Source organism: Entelurus aequoreus, linkage group LG10 (assembly GCF_033978785.1).
Source record: "Entelurus aequoreus isolate RoL-2023_Sb linkage group LG10, RoL_Eaeq_v1.1, whole genome shotgun sequence".
NCBI classification, from domain to species: Eukaryota; Metazoa; Chordata; class Actinopteri; order Syngnathiformes; family Syngnathidae; genus Entelurus; species Entelurus aequoreus.
Window position 1 is genome coordinate 71,681,940 of NC_084740.1, and position 23,799 is coordinate 71,705,738.

Sequence of the window (23,799 nt, forward strand, 5' to 3'; positions counted from 1 at the left end):
AAACAGTGGCCAGTTAAGTTCTAGAATTATTTTAATATGTTTTAGAGGACAATCTTTTATCTTGATTTCATTATCATGTGTTGATGTTTTATTCCTCTGTACATCTGTTGGGAGCTGCGAAACTGGCCGCTTTAGACTGTTGTGTGCTGACATGTCCACTTGTGTCATCTTCTGACCTTCTTCAGAAATCCCAATGGACTTTGTTGTCCCACTGAAGGACGTTAGTGTACCTGAAAAGAAACAGGCTAAATTTGAATGCACCATCACAAAGGATGTTTCTCAGGTTATTTGGTACAGAGGCAGTGACATCATCACACCGGATGCAAAATATGTCATAATCATTGATGGAAAGAAGCATGTGCTCGGCATAAACTGTTGTGAGTTTGAAGACGAGGACGAGTACAAGATTGAGATTTTGGGTAAAACGTCCACGGCACGTCTCACAGTGGAAGGTAAGTGCTAGGTGGTCGTGTTGGTGTGTCGCTTGTGCCCTGGGTTGTACTAACTTCTATGACCATGCGGTTGTAGGTATCAGGCTCAAACTGATTTCACCATTAAAGGACCAAACGGTGAAGGAGGGCAGCACAGTTCACTTTGAACTGGAACTCTCTCATGAAAATATTCCCGTCACCTGGTTCAGGAATGACGTCAAAGTCCATCCGAGCAGAACAGTGCTGAAGCATGTCAATGGGACGCGACATGTGCTAGAAATAAAGGACGTGACCCTGGATGACACTTGCCAGATCAAGGCTGAGGCTAAAGGGGTTTTGACCATGGCCAATTTAACAGTCATAGGTAACATTTTGTCCATGCAGCCCATATGTATCTGCTCCTTCTTCTGTCTGGACTGAGTTCCATGTGGTTTTGCGTTACAAATGTCTTTCAAATTGTCCCCTTCCAGAGGGAGATGCATACTTCACAGTCAAGTTGCAGGACTACACTGCAGTGGAAAAAGACCAAGTGCTTTTAGAGTGTGAGCTCAACAAAGATGTCCCAGTTATGTGGTACCATAATGAAACCGAAATTAAAGCCTCTAAGATAGTGGCCATAAAGGCAGAGGGCAAACGCAGATCACTTGTCTTAGGAAAAGTTGAAGACAACGATAAAGGACAGTATGTGTGTGACTGTGGAACGGACAAAACGACAGCAACGCTTCACATTGAAGGTAAAGATGCAGTTAGTTGATTGTTATCAACTGCCCATCATAATCCATAACCCTACGCCACTTGCCATCATCTCATCTGCTGTTATTACACAGCTCTTGCGCTATTCCATAAAGTTCTACTTCATAATGCCACCTCTGCTCTTGCGCTTTTCTATCAGGTTCCACCTCATAATACCACCACTGCTTTTGCACTTCCCTATCATGCTCTACCTCATACCTTTACCTCAGCTCTTGTGCTTCCCCATCAAGCTCCACTCTGTAACGGCACTTAAGCTCTTGTGCTTTTTCATCATGTTCCACCTCAGCTCTTACGCTTACCCAACAGGCTCCACCTTGTAACATTACCCATCTCTTGTGCGTCCTCATTAGACTCTTACTCGTAACTCCACCTCTTGCCTCTTCACTTTTAAAACATGCTCTAATCACCCCGTCCTCTGACCATTTTCATCTTTCGCCTCACCATCGTCTTGCCACCTAGTGCTGTTGCGTGTCACTGCTTTGTGTGACTTTGTCAATAAGCTGTCACCTCTGTTCAACACCAGCACGCCACATCCGAGTGCTGCGGCCGATGTATGGTGTGGAGCTGTTTGAAGGCGAGACCGCTCGCTTCGAGGTCAAGCTGAGTGAAGATGACGTACATGGCCAGTGGAAACTTGGTGGCCAAGTCCTCAGTCTATCTCCCGTATGTGTTCTGTAGATCTCTTCTTGTGTGTACAAGTGCATTGTTAGTGGGTAGGAGTGAAATTGTTATTATTTGACCCTGACCATGGTACTGAGACGCTGAAGTGTGCTCGCATCTGCAGGATGTTGAGATAGTGGAGGATGGGGCCAAGCACACGCTGGTGTTGTACAACTGCAAAGTTCCGCAAACAGGCGAGGTGGAATTTAGCGCCGCCAATGCCAAATGTTCGGCCAACTTGAAAGTGAATGGTGAGCGTCCGCATCTGCTCTGACAAGCTTCTTGAAACTGCACCCTCGTCATGGCATTAATTAAGCTGCAATCTAAATGTGTCATCTGGATCAAACAGAGATCATCAAAGATTGGATTATGAAGCCTCTTAACGACCAGCACGTCAAACCAAAGGCCAACGCCACATTTAAATGCCAGCTGTATAGGGACACACCCAACTGGAAGTGGCTAAAAGGAGATAAAGAACTAGTTCCTTCTGACAAGGTGGAAATCAAGAAGGACGGGAAGGATCTGGAATTGACCATCAAGAACTGCCAGCCAGATGATGTGTCCGAATACTCTGTGGAGGTGGAGGGGCGCGTCTACACAGCCAAACTAACGCTTGGAGGTTTGGGTCTTATTTGCGTTATATGCCATTTTGTTCCGTGCTTCACATTAGAACGTACCTTCTCTCAGAGCGCGAGGCGGAGATCCTGAAGCCTCTAGCTAACGTGGAAGTGATGGAGAAGGAAGATGCTATGTTTGAGACAGAAATATCTGAGGAAGATGTTTTGGGAGAGTGGAAGCTCAAAGGGGAGCTTCTGACAAGATCCCCAGTAAGATCATTTGGATTATTTTCCTCTTCTGACCACTGATCTGTATCGCTTCATGCCTACTGAAACTATTTCCATTCCTTAGACTTGCGAAATCCAAACTGAGCGTGGCATACGCAGAATCAGGCTGAAAAATTGCCAACTGGACCAGGCGGGTGACGTGTCCTACCAGGCATTGAACGCTTTAACAAGCGCATTGCTTATTGTTAAAGGTAAGCAAGTAGTAGTGGAATCTTGGATGGAAGCAGCTGCCATTCGTTGCCGTCTTAAGCACAAGTTGTACGCATAAAATCCACCAAGAATCCAATAAAGAATTGAGGCATGTGTGTGCTTTAGATCTTTATTGATAGGCCGCTCAAAGCAAGGAAGGACAATGAAAATGTGATGACCACACCAATCCCTGTGATATCACAATTAGTTTGTGTACTAGTGTCTATTGACAGTGTAGTCTACTTCTGTCCATCCATAATTGAACCATCTTTAGTTTGGTGTTTGATTTGTACAGTACATACAGTGGCCAGTTTGTCAGCTGCACATTCTGAGTTCAAGGATTAATTTGAATATTTCACAACAATCTTTCATCTTGATTTCGTCATCATGTGTTGATGTTTTTCTTTCTCTGTACATTTGTTTGGAGCAACTAAATTGGCCGCTGTAGACTGTTGTTTTACTATTGTGTGTTGACGGATCTACCTGTGTGACCTTCTGACCTTCTTTAGAAATCCCAATGGACTTTGTTGTCCCACTGAAAGACGTTAGTGTACCTGAAAAGAAACAGGCTAAATTTGAATGCACCATCACAAAGGATGTTTCTAAGGTTATCTGGTACAGAGGCAGTGACATCATCACACCGGATGCAAAATATGTCATAATCATTGATGGAAAGAAGCACATGCTTGTCATAAACTGTTGTGAGTTTGAAGACGAGGACGAGTACAAGATTGAGGTTTTGGGTAAAACGTCCACGGCACGTCTCACAGTGGAGGGTAAGTGCTGGGTGGTCGTGTTGATGTGTCGCTTGTGCTCTGGGTTGTACTAACTGCAATGACAATGCGGTTGTAGGTATCAGGCTCAAACTGATTTCGCCATTAAAGGACCAAACCGTGAAAGAGGGCAAGACAGTTCACTTTGAACTGGAGCTGTCGCATGAAAATATCCCAGTCACCTGGTTCAGGAACGACGTTGAAGTCCATCCTAGCAGAACTGTGCTCATGCATGTTGATGGGATGCGACATGTGCTAGAAATAAAGGAGGTGACCCTGGATGACACTTGCCAGGTCAAGGCTGAGGCTAAAGGAATTTTGACCAGGGCCAACTTAACAGTCCTAGGTAATATTTTGTCCTTTCAGCCCCCATGTACAGTATCTGCGTCTTCTTCTGTCTGGACCAAGTTCTGCATTGTTTTTTGCTCTGTTCCTTGTGGTTTTGCGTTATAAATGTCTTTGAAACTGTTCCCTTCCAGAGGGAGATGCATACTTTACAATCAAGCTGCAGGACTACACTGCAGTGGAAAAAGACCAGGTGCTCTTAGAGTGTGAGCTCAACAAAGATGTCCCGGTTATATGGTACCATAATGAAACCGAAGTAAAGGCCTCCAAGATGGTGGCTATTAAGGCAGAAGGCAAACAGAGATCTCTTGTCATTACAAAAGTTGCAAACAACAATAAAGGGCAGTATGTGTGTGACTGTAAAACAGACAAGACGACAGCAACGCTTCAAATTGAAGGTAAAAATGCAGTTTGTTGATTATCATCAACTGCCCACCATCACCTATCACCCACCGCCATCCTCGATCATCTCATCTTCTGTTATTACGCAGCTCTTGCGCTCCTTCATCAGGCTCAATTTTATCATGCTGTTGATTGTCATCAACTTCCCACCATCACCTATCACCCACCGCCACCCTCGATCATCTCATCTTCTGCTATTACGCAGCTCTTGCGCTCCTACATCAGGCTCAATTTTATCATGCTGTTGATTGTCATCAACTGCCCACCATCACCTATCACCCACCGCCACCCTCGATCATCTCATCTTCTGTTATTACGCAGCTCTTGCGCTCCTTCATCAGGCTCAATTTTATCATGCCATCACTGCTTTTGCACTACGCCATCATGCTCTACCTCATAACTTCCCCTCAGCTCTTGTGCTTCGCCAACAGGCTGCACTTTATAATGGCACCTTAGCTCTTGCGCTTTTTCATCATGTTCCATCTCATTCGGCCATAGCAGATCCTACGCTTTCTCTACAGGCTCCACTTTATAATGCTACCACAGTTCTTTTGTTTCCTCATTAGACTCTTACTCGTAACGCCGCTTCTTGCTTCTTCACTTTTGAAACATGCTGTAATCACCCTGTCCTCCATTCATTTTCATCTTTCCATTCACCATCGCCACCTAGTGTTGTTGCCTCTCACTGTTGGGTGTGACTTTGCCAATAAGCTGTTGTCTGTCTTCAACACCAGCACGACACATCCGAGTGCTGCGGCCAATGTATGGTGTGGAGCTGTTTGAAGGCGAAACGGCTCGCTTTGAGGTCAAGCTGAGTGAAGACGATGTACACAGCCAGTGGAAACTCGGCGGCCAAGTCCTCAGTCTATCTCCTGTATGTGTTCTGTAGATCTCCTCTTGTGTGTGTGCATGTACATTGTTAGTGGGTAGGAGTGAAATGGTTATTATTTGACTCTGACCATGGTACTGAGACTCTGAAGTGTGCTGGCATCTGCAGGATGTTGAGATCGTGGAGGATGGGGCCAAACACACGCTGGTGTTGTACAACTGCAAAGTGCCACAGACAGGCGAGGTGGAATTTAGCGCCGCCAACGCCAAGTGTTCGGCCAACTTGAAAGTGAAGGGTGAGCATCCGCATCTGCTCTAATGAGCTTCTTGAAACTGCGCCCCCGTCATGGCATTAATTGTGCTGCCATCTAAATGTTTCATCTGGATCAAACAGAAATAATCAAAGATTGGATTATGAAGCCTCTAAACGACCAGCACGTCAAACCAAAGGCCAACGCCACATTTAAATGCCAGCTGTATAGGGACACACCCAACTGGAAGTGGCTAAAAGGAGATAAGGAGCTGGTTCCTTCTGACAAGGTGGAAATCAAGAAGGACGGGAAGGATCTGGCGCTGACCATCAAAAACTGCCAGCCAGATGATGTGTCCGAATACTCTGTGGAGGTGGAGGGGCGCGTCTACACAGCCAAACTGACGCTTGGAGGTTTGGGTCTTATTTGCGTTATATGCCATTTTGTTCCGTGCTTCACATTAGAACGTACCTTCTCTCAGAGCGTGAGACGGAGATCCTGAAGCCTCTGGCTAACGTGGAAGTGATGGAGAAGGAAGATGCTATGTTTGAGACAGAAATATCTGAGGAAGATGTTCCAGGAGAGTGGAAGCTTAAAGGGGAGCTTATGAAAAGATCTACAGTAAGATTCATCTTTCCTCTCCTGAACCCTGATCTGTATAGCTTTTTACCTTCTGTCATCATTTTCATTCCTCAGACTTGCGAAATCCAAACTGAGCGTGGCATACGCAGGATCACGCTGAAAAATTGCCAACTGGACCAGGCAGGAGAAGTGTCCTACCAGGCGTTGAACGCTTTAACAAGCGCAATGCTCATTGTTAAAGGTAAGCAAGTAGTAGTGGAATCTTGGATGGAAGCAGCTGCCATTCATTGTCGTTTTAAGCACAAGCTGTACGTAAAAAGGAGGACGAATAAGGTCCACCAGGAATCCAATAAAGAATTGATTCTTGTGTGGACTTTAGATCTTTATTAATAGGTCGCTATAAGGAGGGGAGAGCATTAAAAATGTCATGACCACTCTTATCCCTGTCTCTGTCCAGCCACATTTGAACCATTTTTGGTTTGCTGTTTGTTTTTTGCAGCATATCTAGTAGGCAGCACATTGTGAGCTCTGGGATTAATTTTTTTTTGTTTTCGAGGACAATCTTTCATCTTGATCTCATCATTAAGTGTTGATGTTCTTCTTCCTCTGTACATGTGTTTGGACGCTGTACACTATTGTTTTACTATTGTGTTGACATGTCCATCTTTGTCACCTTTTGACCATCTTCAGAAATCCCAATGGACTTTGTTGTCCCACTGAAGGATGTTAGTGTACCTGAAAAGAAACAGGCTAAATTTGAATGCACCATCACAAAGGATGTTTCTAAGGTTATATGGTACAGAGGCAGTGACATCATCACACCGGATGCAAAATATGACATAATCGATGATGGAAAGAAGCACATACTCGTCATAAACTGTTGTGAGTTTGACGACGAGGACGAGTACAAGATTGAGGTTTTGGGTAAAGTGTCCACGGCCCATCTTACAGTAGAGGGTAAGCGCTAGGTGGTCATGTTGATGTGTCGCGTGTGCTCTGGTTTGTACTAACTACTATCATCATGCGGTTATAGGTATCAGGCTCAAAGTGATTTCGCCATTAAAGGACAAAACGGTGAAGGAGGGCAGCACAGTTCACTTTGAACTGGAGCTGTCTCATGAAAATATCCCTGTCACCTGGTTCAAGAGCGACGTTAAAGTCCATCCTAGCAGAACTGTGCTCAAGCATGTTAATGGGACGCGACATGTGCTAGAAATAAAGGAGGTGACCCTGGATGACACTTGCCAGATCAAGGCTGAGGCTAAAGGGATTTTGACCATGGCCAACTTAACAGTCATAGGTAACATTTTGTCCTTTAAGTCCCCATGTATCTGTGCCTTCTTCTGTCTCGAATGAGTTCCGCATCGTGTTTGGCTGAGTTCCTTGTGGTTTTGCATTATAAATGTCTTTGAAACTGCTCCCTTCCAGAGGGAGATGCATACTTCACGGTCAAGCTACAGGACTACACTGCAGTAGAAAAAGACAAGGTCCTTTTGGAGTGTGAGCTCAACAAAGATGTCCCGGTTATGTGGTACCACAATGAAACCGAGTTGAAGGCCTCCAAGATGGTAGCCATTAAGATGGAAGGCAAACGCAGATCACTTGTCATCCGTAAAGTTGCGGACAATGATAAAGGACAGTATGTGTGTGACTGTGGAACAGACAAGACGACAGCAACACTTCACATTGAAGGTAAAGATGCAAATTGTTGATTATCATCAACTGCCCAGCATCACCCATCAACCCCCTGCCGCCCTCCATCATCTCATCTGCTGTTATTATGCAACTCTTGCGCTTTTTAATAAGATTTCATCTTATAACATCACCTCGTTATTTCCACTTTTCCATTGGGTTCCACCTCATAACGCCATCCCCGCTCTGCACTTTCTCATCATGCTGTAGCTCATAACTTCACTTCAGCGCTTGTGCTTCCCCAACAGGCTTCACTTTATAACGCCACCTCAGCTCTTGCGTATTTCCATCAGGCTTCACCTTATAACGCTGCCACAGCTCTTGTGGTTCCTCATTAGTCCCTACCTCTGAACACCACCTCTCGCCTCTTCACTTTTGAAACATGCTTTAATCACCCCATCCTCCATCCATTTTAATCTTTCCCTTCACAATCGTCTTGCCACCTATTGCTGTTGCACATCACTGTTGTGTGCTACTTCATGAATAAGCTGTCACCTCTTTTCAACGCTAGCTCGTCACATCCGAGTGCTTCGGCCAGTGTATGGTGTGGAGCTGTTTGAAGGCGAGACGGCTCGCTTCGAGGTCGAGCTGAGTGAAGACGATGTACACAGCCAGTGGAAACTGGGCGGCCAAGTCCTGAGCCCATCTCCTGTATGTGTTCTGTAGATCTCCTCTTGAGTGTGTGCATGTGCATTGTTAGTGGGTAGGAGTGAAAAGTCTGTTATTTGACCCTGACCATGGTACTGAGACGCTAAAATGTGCTGGCATCTGCAGGATGTTGAGATAGTGGAGGATGGGGCCAAGCACACACTGGTGTTGTACAATTGTAAAGTGCCACAGACAGGCGAGGTGGCCTTTAGCGCCGCAAACGCCAAATGTTCGGCCAACTTGAAAGTGAAGGGTGAGCGCCGACATCTGCTCTGACGAGCTTCCCGAAACCTCACCCTTATTTCCGCATTAATTGTTTTTGTGAATCAACAGAGCTTCCCATTACGTTCCTCACCCCGTTGGCCGACGTTCATGTCTTTGAAAAGGATGAAGCAAAGTTTGAGGTGGAAATTTCCAGAGAACCCAAAAATTTCCGCTGGCTCAAGGGTTCTCAAGCACTGTCAAACGACGATAAGTATCAGCTTCTGCAAGATGGCAGGAAATACGCTCTTATTTTACAATCTGCCAGATATGATGACGAAGCCAAATACACATTTGAGGCAGAAGACAATAGAACATCAGGAAGGCTGATCATTGAAGGTACTTGACATCGCCATAGGTGGACATGAAGTGGCGGAATTCGAATGAAATGTATTTGCTTTGTGCCTTTCAAATAATATTAGCCTTATTTCCCAGGGTTAAAAATCACAATATGACACTTAGATGGCACTGCGCATTCATTCAGCTCATTAAAGAAATACTAGGAAGAGAACCATGTGCACAGTTCTGATCTTGAGCATCTCCAGGGCGATGATGGGAGGTTCTAACATTCTTTGGTACCTACACTCTCTTTGGCTGACGAGATGTGATTGATGAAGCAGGTTCTCCAGTCAAACATGTGCATGGACACTAAATAGACACAACTAAAGACAACTTTTATGTCCATTCTTTTAGAAGAGAAACTCAGTGACATCAGAGGTTGTTGATGTTGGACATGAGAGATCTGGTCTCAGGCTCCATATAGCTTTTATGAGATTTGTGGATTGTGCACCACCATCAGAACAACTTTGCCAACATTTTTAGTTATAGATAAAGAGCCTTTGATGGCTCGTACAGGCTTCTTCTGGCATCTGCAAATATTACGGAGCAACTGTGTGCTCACATCACTTGTACAAAGTATCAACATTATTTCTGTCCGTCAGGTGTTCGTCTCGAGTTTCTCAAACCCATCAAGGACGTGACAGTGAAGGAGCGTGAAACGGCCGTGTTCAGTGTGGAGCTTTCTCATGAAAATGTCCCCGTGGTTTGGTACAAAAATGGTGTGCGCCTACATCCCAGCAAGGTGGTGCACATGTCTGAGGATGGTCGAGTCCACAAATTAACCTTCAAGGAGGTCACAATCGACGACACTTCAATGATCAAGGTGGAAGCCATGGACAAGTTGGCAGAGGCTATGCTCACTGTGCTCGGTTAGTTTCTTGAATTGTACACAGGCCTCTTGCTTTAAGACACACAGAAAATGCCATGTTACTGTTCGTTAAACTGAACTTCCTCTTGCAGAGGGCGACCTCTATTTCACGCAGAAGCTCCAGAACTTTACCGCTATAGAAAAGGATGAGGTGGTTCTGTCCTGTGAGCTGAGCAAGGCCATCGGAGAGGTTCGCTGGTTCAAGGACGGTAGAGAAATCTTTGCCTCCAAAAACCTTCTGGTCCAGTCAGATGGCAGGAAGCGTATGCTAGTCATCAAGAAGGCAGCCAAAAGCGATATGGGAGCCTTCACCTGCGATTGTGGCACTGACAAAACCACAGCCCAGCTCAACATTGAAGGTAATACTTGCTGAAACCTCGGCCCATTCAGGAATGCGGGACTGCCCACCGCCGATGTTCCGCCACCGTCCACTCCCATCTTTTGTCTCTGTTGGCATGGTTTTAGTTGGAAACATCTTGTTTGCAAAAAAATATATATAAAAAGAACTCTGCAGAATCAACTAAGCTCATACAAAACATCAGACGTGTCATGTGTCATGTCTCGACAGAACAGGACAAGACACTTGTATCACAGTCTACTTCATTATATATGAGCACATTTTTACAACACAAGGACTGCCTCTCTCGTTGATAAGCAAATAATAAAACGATCACAGGTAAAAAATATAGTTTTGTTTTGTATGAGGTTGGTTTATTGTGCAGAGTTCCTGTGTCTTGTTTCGCACAAATGAAGTCGCTCTGAATGAAAGGGACCGCTACTCGTCCCGAATTCTCGTCTCCACAATGTCTCCATGACTGTTACTGATGTCTTCACAATGTCTCCATGACATTGATGGGCCCGATAGAGTGATTCTGACGTGGGACATCACGGCATCACCTTGAAGTAGGGCCCAAAGGAGGTAGCTGTGATGTCCCACCAGGTTTAGCCTGTAATAGCCACAGGGGATATACACCAATAGACCACCTGTGTGGTATAAGGGTTAGGAAGTAAAAGAGGTGGCTGGAAATCGGAAGTCTGGGCTCGATAGACATGAGACATCTGCTCCAGCCACCTGGATCCAATATTTTCACAATCCGACCATCACTGATCTTTTCACAATGTCTCCAAAGACTCGCCACAGCCACAGACTTTTTGTTCTCCCCCCTGCTTCACTTTGTGTTTGTATGTCACTAATGTGTTATTTTCAATTGTCGCAGAGCGCGACATCAAGGTCATGCGCCCGCTGTACAGCGTGGAGGTGAACGAGACGGAGACGGCCAAGTTTGAAACCGAGATATCCGAGGAGGACCTTCATGCCACCTGGAAGCTGAAGGGGGAGACCCTCCATTCCTCTCCTGTAAGATTGCTCGTAAAGACGTGTTGCCCATCTTTGTGAGCGTGTGTTCTGATGACGTCCATGTCTGTTGTCCTTCAGGATGTGGAGATCAAGGTTGAAGGAGTGAAACACACATTGATTTTGTTCAACTGCCGCAAAGACATGGCCGGAACTGTGGAGTTCTCGGCAGCCAACGCCAAGTCTTCGGCTCAGCTCAGGGTCAAAGGTGACAGAAAATTTTTTACTTAGATAGCCATGTCATAAACATGCAATTACATGCAGCTGAAATGTATTAACCTTGCACAATGGACAATAGCATTGTGGTGTCTTTTTTGTTATTGCTACACTATACAATTGTATAAAGCCTGATTGTTAATGGACATGATATAATGAACAGGCTTAGAGATTTAAATTCAAGTCCCTCTGCCAACCCCTCACTCCCGCCCCTCCCCTCCCATCATCAGTAATGACAGACTGTCCACAGGACTTTGGGTAAGTCAGGGAGGTGGGGGTAACACATTCTCCTTTTCTCGGAAGTTTGGCAGCAGACTGCCCCTCCTTCCCATGTGCTCTCTGGCTCTCAGCCAATCAGAGTTGGTGGTTATTTTAGAAATGGCATGCCTTATCGAGAACAGGTTTGAAGTGATTGGCAGGACGAGGACGCGACCCAGGTTGTATGCTAATGAGCTGTCCCCCAGTGCCAAGTGTCAGGGTGGTCAGTTTTAGTTGTCCCGCGGGCTTCAAGCAGCCTTGACACCTTTCCGCCATGAGGACTGGGCCCTGAGGATTATCCACTTTTATCTGGGAATATTTGGGGTCTTTGGACCCATTGAGGGCGGGACTCTAACCATGTCTTCTCCCGAATCCAAAGCCCGGGTGATCAGCCTGACGCGGCCTCTTACGGACGTGACCGTGACCGCCGGGGAGACCGCCACCTTCGAAGGCGAGCTGTCGTACAAAGACATCCCTGTTGAGTGGTTCCTGGAGGGTACCAAGCTCGAGTCTAGTGACAGAGTAAGTGTCTTATCGCCTTGTTTTCTTTCACTTCCTGTTTCCACAATACGCTGCCTGTGCAGCTCGGAGCCTCGTCTGCATATAAGGTTTTGCTGGCTGGCAGCGCTCGATTCTGCCTTGCAAGCAGGTTTCTGCTTCTATTTTTAACAGTTGCAGGAGGTGGCAGCAGCCCAGCAGGTGGCCGTTAGGTAACATGGCTGTCAAATGTTCTCACACCAGGTTTTTAATTGCTGTCATATTCCGATGAAAAAGGAACCCATATGGAATTCGTTTAATGCAGGTCACGTGACCTGTGAGTGTGTAAACCGTCTTAGGTGTTATGTTACGATGCTAAAATCTGAGCAAACAAACTTGGGATTAAAAGTGTACGTTTCATGTACTGGCATTTTTGTATACAGTGTGGAGACTGTAAACAAGAAGTGAGTGTGGTGAGCACAGGTTCAGAGGTCATATGCGTTAATTTAGGGGAAGGAAAGCAGTCACAACTCAGCTGACTTCTTTGTTTTTTTCTCATAGCGGCATAGCTCAGTTGGTAGAGCGGCCGTGCCAGCAACTTGAGGGTTCCTGGTTCGATCCCCGCTTTTGCCATCCTAGTGTCTCCCATTGTGTCCTTGAGCAAGACACTTTACCCAACTGCTCCCAGTGCCACCCACACTGGTTTAAATGTAGCTCAAAGATGTAGATAATGGGATTCACTTTGTAAACCGTTTTGAGTCTCCAGAGAAAAGCGCTATTTAATTATAATTCACATCTTTATTTTCTTTCATCCTTATACAACCTGTAAGGCAGGGCTATTCCACTGGCGGCCGGGGGGCCAAATCCGGCCCGGGAATGACACCATACCGGCCCCCAAGTTCAGTTCAAAACTTGGGAGACAAACATTTTTTCACTAAATTCCTGAAAACGTCAGCGTGCTCCTGTTGTAAAGAGAAACTTAGACCACTGTAAACACATTGGAAGATTAGCTGTGTGGCCCCCAAAACAATTCAGTTGCATATCACTGCTGTAAGGACTCTCTGACATCAGAAATGTATTGGATGTGCAAAATATAAGACTAGTGCTCAGCAATTATTACAAATCTTAATTGCCATTAATCCCGTGATTTGATGTGATTGATCATTATGCTTTTTATGCACTTTTTGTGCAAGATGATTAGCCCAAAAGATGCCAAAGCCATTTGTACTATAAATAAAATGATTGTGGATATGCAGTACAGTTCATGTTACATATACTAGAAACGTTGCTGTTATATACTTTACATCTTATTACATGGGCGTTCATTAACGTATATTAGATTTCTTTATTTGTCTTTGCAGTTTATACAATTATACTTAGTTTTGTAAATCCTCCCTTATAAGCATTCTAAAAATAATGATAAAAATATATATACCTGTACATATTTTATGTATGTTTGTAAAAGAGAAAAATGTATGCCATAAATACAGTAAAACAGGGTAAAAACAAAAAAAGTACTTGTCAGGGATGCTAAATGTATTGCCTGTTAACCTTACATGACACTTTTTTATATCATTATTTCAAGCTGTGTGTTAAAATGTTTCAGCATACTGCTCGCAAGTCCTCCTCTTGATGAAATACCAGCCTTATAATTATTACAAGCAGTGCTATTCAGAATCAGAATAGTTTTTATTGCCATTGTTTGAGAACGGGTTCACAAACTAGGAATTTTTCTTGGTGCAATTGTGCAACATAAAACACATATAACACAAATTTGGTAATACAAAGAGCTGTAACTGAACTATAAGATCTTGATGGCCGAGGAGGAAAAACTGTTCAGGTGGCGGGAAATGTGGGTCTGGACTCTAGATGGACTTGCTAATGCAATCTTTTCTTGTAAAATGTTAGTGTTTGTTCCACCCGATTTGACGTCACTATGCAAGTTGCATAAAGACGTCATCACCACCTGGAAGAATCGTTAAAGCAACCATTTGAAAAAATGGCAAGCGATTCCAAGAAATTGATACACTGGGAACCGGTTCTGAACAGTAACCGGTTTTGGATTCCAATCTCTAGTAAGGTTACTAAATTAGTGTTAATATTTGAGGGCCCCTCTGTAGTGGAAAAGTTGGGCAAAAAAGGAAAAAAAGGTTTAAAAAAAAAAAAACCTTCCTTAGAAGATGCCTCTCATCCGAGCAGGATTTATCAGTTCATGCTCATAATAGACTTAAATTGGACAGCTCTAGTCTGGAGGGCTTGGTGCAGGATCCAAAGTATTTATCTTTTACAAGAGGGACATGCCCAGGCCCCAGACAAGTATGGTTAGGGATTATTACTACAAGTGTAAGATTATTACTAATCATAATTGTGATGAATCAACTTTTTTGGTGAAGATTTAATCGCTATTAATCACATTTTATGCACAAAAACTCAGCAGTTGTGTGCAACACTGTTGACTAATACAATACACTGTGCTCTTGCTTTAGTTTATCTATACTCCAACGCGTAGCATCCAACTCTGTCCGTGAAAGATTCCCACCGCTGTTTGGCTGTGTGAAAAGTTGCCATCAACTGTGTATTAAATTAAACTAATACTTCAGACTCTATATACTCCAGTGATATAAAAATTATGCTTCGCACTGGTGAGGTGCAGAACTGCTTTTTGTGTCTGTCAGTACTGCAAGCGGTTAATGAGCCAATGAGATACCTCTATAGGCTTAATATAAACTTTGCAATGCCGAAGCTTCAACTCCGCTATGTTTATGTTTGACCCCCCCAGGTGGTGCTCAAGTCAGAGGGTAAGATTCACAGCATGACTCTGCGAGACGTCCAGCTGAACGAAGCCGGAAAAGTTCGACTGACCACCAAGGACATCAAGACCGAAGCCAAACTCATTGTGAAAGGTGCCCTGACCAAGTGGAAAGATTGTTGGTGACATGATGCCACATAAATTGTGACATCACTAGTGCTTGTGGCCACATCTGCAACAGTAGGGGAACCTGTGTAACAATCAAAGAATTCATTCAAACCTGCTAACGTTAAACTCAAGGGTTTGGGGCAGGGTGCCCAAAGTGGGGCATGTCATTTCGTTTGGCCTGCCAAAGGGTGGCTACCAAATTTAATACATATTTATACTGACCTCTTTCGATTTGTACAATTTATGATATGGCATGTCCGCAAGGCTACGCCGTGAAAAAGTCAGTAGATTTTTCTGTAAAAACCTGGCAGATCAATCGGCAGAAATTAACAGTAAAATCATCAGTGGTTCTGTAAAAACAGAACCGTAGATTTTACGATCAAAAAGTAGCAGCTCAGTCGCCAGAAATTTGCGGTGAAAATAACAGTGGTACTGTTTTTCAATTCGTAGTAATAAATTTTGTAGATTTTTTTTGTAATAAACTGGCAGCTCAGTCACCAAAATTTGAACGTAAACAGTTGTACACTTTTCCAATTTACAGTTTCTTGGTATCAAAACCACTGTAAATTTTTCAGTAAAATTCTGGTGACTGAGCTGCCAATATGTTTACCGTAAAATGCATGGATTTGTTTTTACAGATCAACTAGTTCCCATTGATTGAACCTGACAGTCTCTTCTACCTTATATTTATATGTGGCAATGTGAGGCTAAATTCCTCACTCGCGGTGCTGTTTCATGGCTGTTTGATTTGTGGACCATTGGCACATTTTTACTATGGTCCTTGGAGACAAAACGTTTGGGCACCCCTGGTTTAGGGTTAGTGTTTGGGCCAAAGAGTGTTCAAAGTTTTCAGAATATGTTGACATATTTGCTCTTTTTCCGTGTTCAGAACCACCTGTGGAGTTCACCAAACCTCTGGAGGACCAGACAGTGGAAGAGGAAGCCACCGCCACGCTGGAATGTGAGGTGTCCAAACAGGACGCAGAGGTGCAATGGTTCAAAGACGGACAGGAGATCCACAAGAGCAAGAAGTACGAGATGATCGTAGACGGCCACAAGAGGGCGCTGATCATCCACGGCTGCACTCTGGATGACTCGAGAACATATTCCTGTGACGCAAAACACTTCAAAACTTCCTGCTTCCTTAATGTTGAACGTAAGTCATTTTAAAAGGTCTACCCAACGAACGAGAGATATTCTAAATCAGTGGGTCTCAAACTTTTTTCACAGAGTACCACCTCAGAAAACACTCGGCTCTCCAAGTGCTACCATAATGTCTATCATTAAAATACAGTAGAGTAGTAGGCCTAATTATTCATTAAAAAACACTCTGAGGTTTTAGTTAACATGTATATTTAATATTGTTGGCCAATGTAACATTGCACACAGTTAGAATATAGAAAAACAAAAAACTGTCCTTTAATCAAGAGTTTTTTTTGGCGTACCACTAGATGGGGCCTGCGTACCACTAGTGGTACACATACCACAGTTTGAGAATGAATGTTCTAAACGAAATCAAACAGTTTCGTTAGCCCTTGTCATTGGTTTACCACACCAGGCTGAATAAATTCATAAAGCTGCTAACTGTGTTATAAATATATATTTATGTCAACAGCTCCACATGTCGAGTTCTCCAAGCCGCTCCATGATGTTGAGGTGCGAGAGAAGGAATCCGCCAGGTTTGAGTGCGAACTGTCCAGAGAAAATGTTAAGGTGAGCTTGGCACGAAAATATAAGCATGATCCTCACAAGAATAGACTCTTATTCTTACAACAGTAAAACTGAAATCAACTATTTTTTAGTTAAAGTTGATATATCGCAAGATGTTTTTTCATATTTCATGGTTAAAGTTTTAATCCTGTGAGAAAAAACTAATATCAAGTTGTGATATTATTAGAAAAATAATTCATATTTTTTTTGTATATAAATTCAGAGTGTTACAAAAAATAACATATTGGAACAATATCATAATGATTTCCGGTCTGACCTAACGAATTCCCGCCAAGTAGGATTATAATTAATAAATTTACTATTTTCATAGTTACAGACTAAAAACGGTTTTGACCCTTAAAAATCGTTTTTACATACATAAATTTCAGCCCTTCAAATATGAAATACCACCCATATAGTCAGCTTTACACTGTTATGTTTCACCCAATATAGTAGACTTGAGTGTGTTTTACAGTAGATTACAGTGCTGTACTCACTGGTAGCCCAGAGGATACAGCAAGCGTCATTGCCTCGGCAGTCACCGGCCACTAAAGCATGGCCACCACGTGAAAATATTTTGCCACATCCTGGGTAATTCCTCCGAGTTATAGAATAGAATAGAAAGTACTTTATTGATCCCTGGGGGAAATGCATTTATAACAAGTGCTTTTGTGTATATGCTGAAACCGCAGGTTTAAATTGTTCTGGCAAAAGTTGGTTAACTTGACAGTCGTAGCTATGACCATTAGCCGTGTTAGCATTCAATGTTTGCATTGTGTGTCCTGCATTGTCATTGACCCTGTTATTGATTTAGAAGATAATAACAATAATAATAATAATAATAATATATTTTATTTGTAAAAGCACTTTACATTGAGCAAACAACCTTAAAGTGCTACAGTGCATAAACATTTAAAAATGAAGTGCATCCTTGAATCAACAGAGTTCATATCCACTTAGCATTGCCAGGACAACGAGTTACACCGAGTCTTGTACATTTCACTGTTGTCTTTTGATATCACTTGCATGAAAGGCTCACCAGTGTGAAGATGTGGTATCGGTGAAGCAGGAGTTAAAGATGAAGTGCATCAAAAAGTTGCTCAACTTGATTGTCACTGTGAAGATACAGTACCGCCAAGATTAGCCGCCGTGTTGTGTTGTTAACCCAGAAACAGAAGTCCCGCCAGGTGAATATCTTCATTGAAATAAGATTAAACAGTAGGAAGGGGGATTCATATACGGCCTCATTTGTTGCGGTTTACCTGGCACATGAAACGTGATTAATTGGGGGGTGCGCTATCCACTTTGGCCACCAGACGCCAGTAGAGTGTTGAGAAAATTAAAATGTGTTTCGTAGCAATTCCAACTTTCAACGCAGCGTCAGTTGCTTTGTAGAGTGGCGCTTTCCATCACAGACTGCATTGCAAAATGATTAACCCCCCTTCTTCCTCTCACGCGAGATCCACCCAGGAATAGGGCCATACAAATCCTTTCTCTACTGTATGTCATACAAATAAGACATGAATGAGACATAATTTACTGTAACACTTAATTTAAAATACATAAAAAAACAATTTTATGGGTTCATAATATTACAAATAAAAACAAAATCGTATATTTACCTGAACCCAATAAATGCGATTATTATGGAAATTAATTCATAATATGTATAATGTACTTGAATTTAATAAAAAATACAGGAAAGTGTCATGAAATAAAATAATAAATTTATAATTTTACTAAAATAAAGTAGTAATATTTAAAAAAAAAAGTATAGCGTAGTAATAATATAGCGTCTTAATGTTATTTGCAAAAGTTGGCAATTTCATATGAGCAGTCACTATGTATTGTAATAAAGAACTGGTAATTTCAGGACTCTAGAGAAATGATAAGATAATTTCAGAAGAAATATGTACATAAACTAACTTATCCTTTTGCTGCGGTCACATCGCTTCTTACCGCTACGCTGTCCTCACCACTCTCGCACAGGTGCGCTGGTGCAAGGATGGAAGTGAGATCAGAAAAGGGAAGAAGTACGAAATTATAGCTCAGGGACGCCGACACATCCTTGTTGTCCACAAGTCGGTGTTTGACGACGAGGCTGACTATGAATGTGATGCAAAGATCTGCAAGTCCTCTGGAATGCTCACTGTTATCGGTAAGAAGTGTGTTTCAAACATTTGTGAAACAATAACTACTCACAAAATTTCCAAAAAATAACAAAAGCTGGTGGTCATTTCTCACAGAGGAGGAGGCCCGGTTCACCAAGAACTTGTCCAATGTGGAGGGAACCGAGACAGACAGCGTGAAGTTTATCTGCGAGGTCTCCAAACCCGACGCTGATGTCACCTGGTACAAAGGGGACCAAGAGCTGCCGGAAGGCGGCCGCTACGAGCAGATCGTCGACGGGAAGAGGCGTATCCTCCTCATTCAAGACTTGAAGATGGCCGATGCCGGAGAATACAACTGCCGGTTGAGTCCAATCATCAAAACGTCTGGAAATCTTAAGATTAATGGTATACAAGATCCCACGTCACAATCACTCTCCCAAGTCATATCGAGTGTGCGTCTTGGATGTTATTTTCAAGTTCCTGATCTGAGCTCGTCTGTCTCCCATTCATCCAGAACTGGCAGCCGAGTTCATCTCCAGACCTCGCAGCGTAGAGGTGGTGGAGGGCGAAAAGGCAGAGTTCACCTGCACTGTTTCTAAAGAATCCTATGAGGTCAAATGGCTGAAAGACAACAAGGAGCTGGAGGATGGAAACAAGTACCAGATGATCCGCGACGGAAAGAGGCGGACTCTTGTCATCAATAACTGCGAGCCCAAAGATGAGTGCAAATATGCGGTGATGATCGGACCAACCAGAGCCACAGCTGACCTAACTGTGCTCGGTAAGCACTGGTTTTACGGTAGAAATGCTGACTCTTTGACATGAGGATAGTTGTTGAAATGTCATCTGTGGCCAACAGAGAAATTGAGGATCATCACACCATTGAAGGACACGGAGGCCAGCGAAGGCGAGGAAGTGGTCCTGAACTGCGAGGTGAACAACGAGGGAGCAAAGGCCAAGTGGTCAAAGAATGAAGAGACTATCTTTGAGAGCAGCAAGTATGTGATGGTCCAGCGATACAACGTCTTCTCACTGAGGATCAGAGACGCACAGAAGGGCGATGAAGCCAAGTATGGCATCCACCTGACCAATCAGCGAGGAGAGCATGCCAAGAGCTCCTGCAGCCTCACAGTCGAAGGTCAGTAAGCGCAGACTCAAAAGGTCATATTTTACCAGACATCTAAAAACTGGTCTGACATGATGTTTATGTCTTCAGAGGAGAGATTGCGGATTGTGGTTCCTCCCGAAGACATCGACACTCAGGAGAAGAAGATGGTCAGCTTCACCTGTAAGGTCAACCGGCCCAACGCCACTCTCAAGTGGATCAAGGACGGTGAGGAGATGGTCTTCGACAAACGCATCATCTACAGAGTCGATAAAGTCAAGCACACGCTGACCATCAAGGACTGCACGCTGGCCGACGAGGGCGAGTACACCGTCGTGGCTGGCGATGACAAGTCCACGGCCGAGCTGATTATCAGCGAGGCGCCAACAGACTTCGCCATGCATCTGAAGGACCAGACTATCACCGAGTTTGAGGACGCAGAGTTCACATGCAAGCTGACGAAAGAGAAGGCCGATGTCAAGTGGTACAGGAATGGACGTGAGATCCGAGAAGGACCAAGGTACTTTGTCGTCGTGTGAGCATTACGTACGTCTTCATTCATCAGGAAAAGGAAAGATCAGTGGTTGTAGTTGCAACTCCAGTTATTCCGCCATTATTAAACTTTGCTTCTTAACAGTAGAACAACTTCCCAACATGCAAGCTGAACAGCATTGAGAAAACAAAGATTTTTACTCACATTGTTTGCTCATAACATTCAAGGTTTAAGATTCAACATAGTTACACTGCGTCTTGAAATGTCTAATCTTTCACTTTAAGAGTTCCGGCAAAAAAAAAAATACATAAATGAATCTTTTCAAACCTCCATCCCCTAGTACAGGGGTCGGCAACCCGCGGCTCCGGAGCCGCATGCGGCTCCTTGACCACTCTGATGCGGCTCAGCTACATGCATGCCGACCCCCTCGATTTTCCCAGGAGACTTATGGATGTCAGTGTCTCTCATAGACTACTCCCAGGGAAAAATAATCCTATTAACACTCTAATTACTATATAAAGGGCGTGCCCTAATTGCTCTGCAGTAATTGTCCTCTATAGCATTTACTTACAGCGTGCCAGGCCAGCCACATGTTGCATGTTGTTATTACTTGCTCACACAGGAGACAGCAAAGCAAAGTTACTCATCAGCCACACAGCTTACACTGACGGTAGCCGTATCAAACAACTTCAACATTGTTACGTTACAAATATGCGCCACACTGTGAACCCACACCAAAAAAGAATGAAAAACACATTTCTGGAGAACATCCCACTGTAACACAACATAAACACAACACAACCATTACCCAGAATCCCATGCAGTCCTAACTCTTCCGGTCTACATTATACACCCCGCTACCACCAAATCCCCCCACACATCAACCCCCCCCCCTCTTCGTGGTTGGTTGAGCGGAAGAGTTAGGGCTGCATGGGATTCTGGGTATTGGTACCGTCAGTGTAAGATGTGTGGCTGCTGAGTTAATAGCCTTGCTGTCTCTTACGTGAGCAAGCTACAGCTGCATTCCACTTGTGGCCGAGCAGGTACACTGATTGGGCAGACTGTAGAGGGCGCCAAATGCAGTGTCATCACACTCTGATATTCGGGAGTCTCCCGGGAAAAATGAGAGGGTTGGCAAGTGTGACGCAAGCGACATTCATCCAAAACTCGCGGGCTGCACTAACATCAAATTCCCACATTAAAGTGCGTGCCGGTGCGTGTGTCTGAGACCCCTGGTTAACATAGCACAAAGCATGTAAGCTTTGTATGCGGTGTTTTTCATTTTAAATTTTAAAAACATTTTTGTGGCTCCCATTACTTTCTTTAATGTGTGAAACTTGCCAAAATGGCTCTTTGAGTGGTAAAGGTTGCCGACCCCTGCCCTAGTACATGGAACAGCGTGGTTGTGTCTGTGTTGCTATTGAACCTTGCGATGCTTGTATTAATACGCACATGCTATACATCCACTTAAGTAAAAAATTGTCAGCTAAAAGCTCAACTAAATAATTTTTAAAAAAACAAAATACATTTGAAACCACAAGCACTTAAATGTGAACACGAGCAGGCAGTCAGATACCAGCAATTGTCATTAATAGTTTTACAAAAAAAAAGACTATTGCGAAAAACTTAGCACAATTTAAAGGCTAAAAGTTAGCCCTTCTAATATGGTACAAGTATCATTTCTTTACCGTAAACAGGCTGTTTGCAACTTGCTCATAGTACAAAGTCACAATTGTAAAGATATGTACATTTCTATCGACAGTAACCACTAAAGCAGGGGTGTCCAAAGTGCGACCCGGGGGCCATTAGCGCAAGTTTTTTTGTACACATTACACAAAAAAATAGAATATGCAATGTTAAAAGAAATGAATGTAAATGCTGAAATGCGCAATCCAAACTTGAATGCTAATGTTAGCATGCTAGCAATTAGAATGCGTCAATTTTCCAGGTCATATGACTGAAGCGTAGGCATATAAAATTAGCTAAAAAGTTAGTGTGTGTCAAGTATTAAGTTTTATGACAGAAGTGTTTTGCTGCGTAATTGGCAAAAAAAAAATTGAATGCTAATGCTAGCATGCTAGACTGCTAACGTTAGCATGCTAGAGCGCTATCTTTATGAGGCGATTGACTGCAAAATTGGCTGAAAATGTTAGCATGCTAAGCATGCCTGAGGCGCACCCAATCAGGACCTTGATACTGAACAGCGCAGTCTGATTGTTTTGGTTTTGTCTCATGGCCAATATTGCTGTAGAATTGGTATTTTTAGTTTATTAAGCCATTTTCATGCTTGAAAATTCTTAATTTTGAGCAAAAAATTACGTAGAATATGCTTTGTTACCAATAACACAAAGCTAAGATACATATGTTGTGTTCAAATAGTTTATCATATATTATTTGACCTACATTGTATTGGTATTAGTATATTTAAAGTACAAAATGTATCAAAGTGGCCTCCGCATCCTTCAATTTTTATTAATGCAGAAAAAGTTTAGACACCCTTGCATTAAGGTCTTTCCTTTTCTTTAACCCAAGATCATCCATGTAGACGCTTCGATGCACATTTTTTTAATGTAATTTTTAATCATCTTTTTCTTGCAAGCCTCTCAAACCAGAGTTTGAGAGGTTAATTAACTAATCATTGGCTGGTCATTATATAATGTTGTGACTTGTTGAAATTGTTAAATTGGTAAAATACTTGTGTTTGTACATAGATACACATTTGAAAAGGATGGAAAGTTCTGCACCTTGCGCATTAAAGAATGCCGACCTGACGACGAGTGCGAGTACGCATGTGGCGTGGACGAGAAGAGATCCCGGGCAAGGCTCTTTGTTGAAGGTGAGAACTTCCCAAAACCCCTTTTTTGGTTTAGTCTTGTTTTGTTTGCTTCTGTTCTTCTGGTAAATGACTTTTAGTATCTTGAAAGGGTATCAAACATTTTCTTGTCATCGAAATGACAACACGTCTTGTTTGGGTCTTGCAGAGATCCCAGTGGAGATCATCAGGCCACCGCAAGACGCGTTCCCACCTCCTGGCTCTGATGTAGTGTTTGAGGTGGAACTCAACAAGGACAGAGTGGAGGTGAAATGGTTGCGGAACAATATGACAGTCGTCCAGGGAGACAAATACCAGATGATGAGTGAAGGTAAAGTCCACAGACTGCAGGTCTGTGAGATCCGTCCTCGAGATCAGGGCGAGTACAGAGTCGTCGTCAAGGACAAAGACGCCAAGGCCAGGCTGGAGATGGCAGGTAAGACGCCAACCCAGGCTTACAAACCCACACCTACATGTGA

General features: G+C 43.4%; 1 protein-coding gene across 1 annotated transcript in view; it reads left to right on the forward strand.

Annotated features, from left to right (window-relative positions):
• ttn.2 (titin, tandem duplicate 2) overlaps positions 1-23,799 on the forward strand; it is a 216,303-nt gene that overhangs the window by 98,569 nt on the left and 93,935 nt on the right. The window contains 21 exon segments of the mRNA XM_062061968.1: positions 3,388-3,654; positions 3,731-3,997; positions 7,488-7,751; positions 8,263-8,402; positions 8,526-8,652; positions 8,733-8,999; positions 9,602-9,868; positions 9,960-10,226; positions 11,085-11,224; positions 11,303-11,429; positions 12,075-12,217; positions 14,952-15,075; positions 15,979-16,245; positions 16,705-16,802; positions 18,789-18,957; positions 19,046-19,315; positions 19,425-19,691; positions 19,770-20,048; positions 20,127-20,535; positions 23,220-23,344; positions 23,490-23,756. Of these exon segments, the coding sequence (XP_061917952.1) occupies positions 3,388-3,654; positions 3,731-3,997; positions 7,488-7,751; positions 8,263-8,402; positions 8,526-8,652; positions 8,733-8,999; positions 9,602-9,868; positions 9,960-10,226; positions 11,085-11,224; positions 11,303-11,429; positions 12,075-12,217; positions 14,952-15,075; positions 15,979-16,245; positions 16,705-16,802; positions 18,789-18,957; positions 19,046-19,315; positions 19,425-19,691; positions 19,770-20,048; positions 20,127-20,535; positions 23,220-23,344; positions 23,490-23,756 (4,551 nt within the window).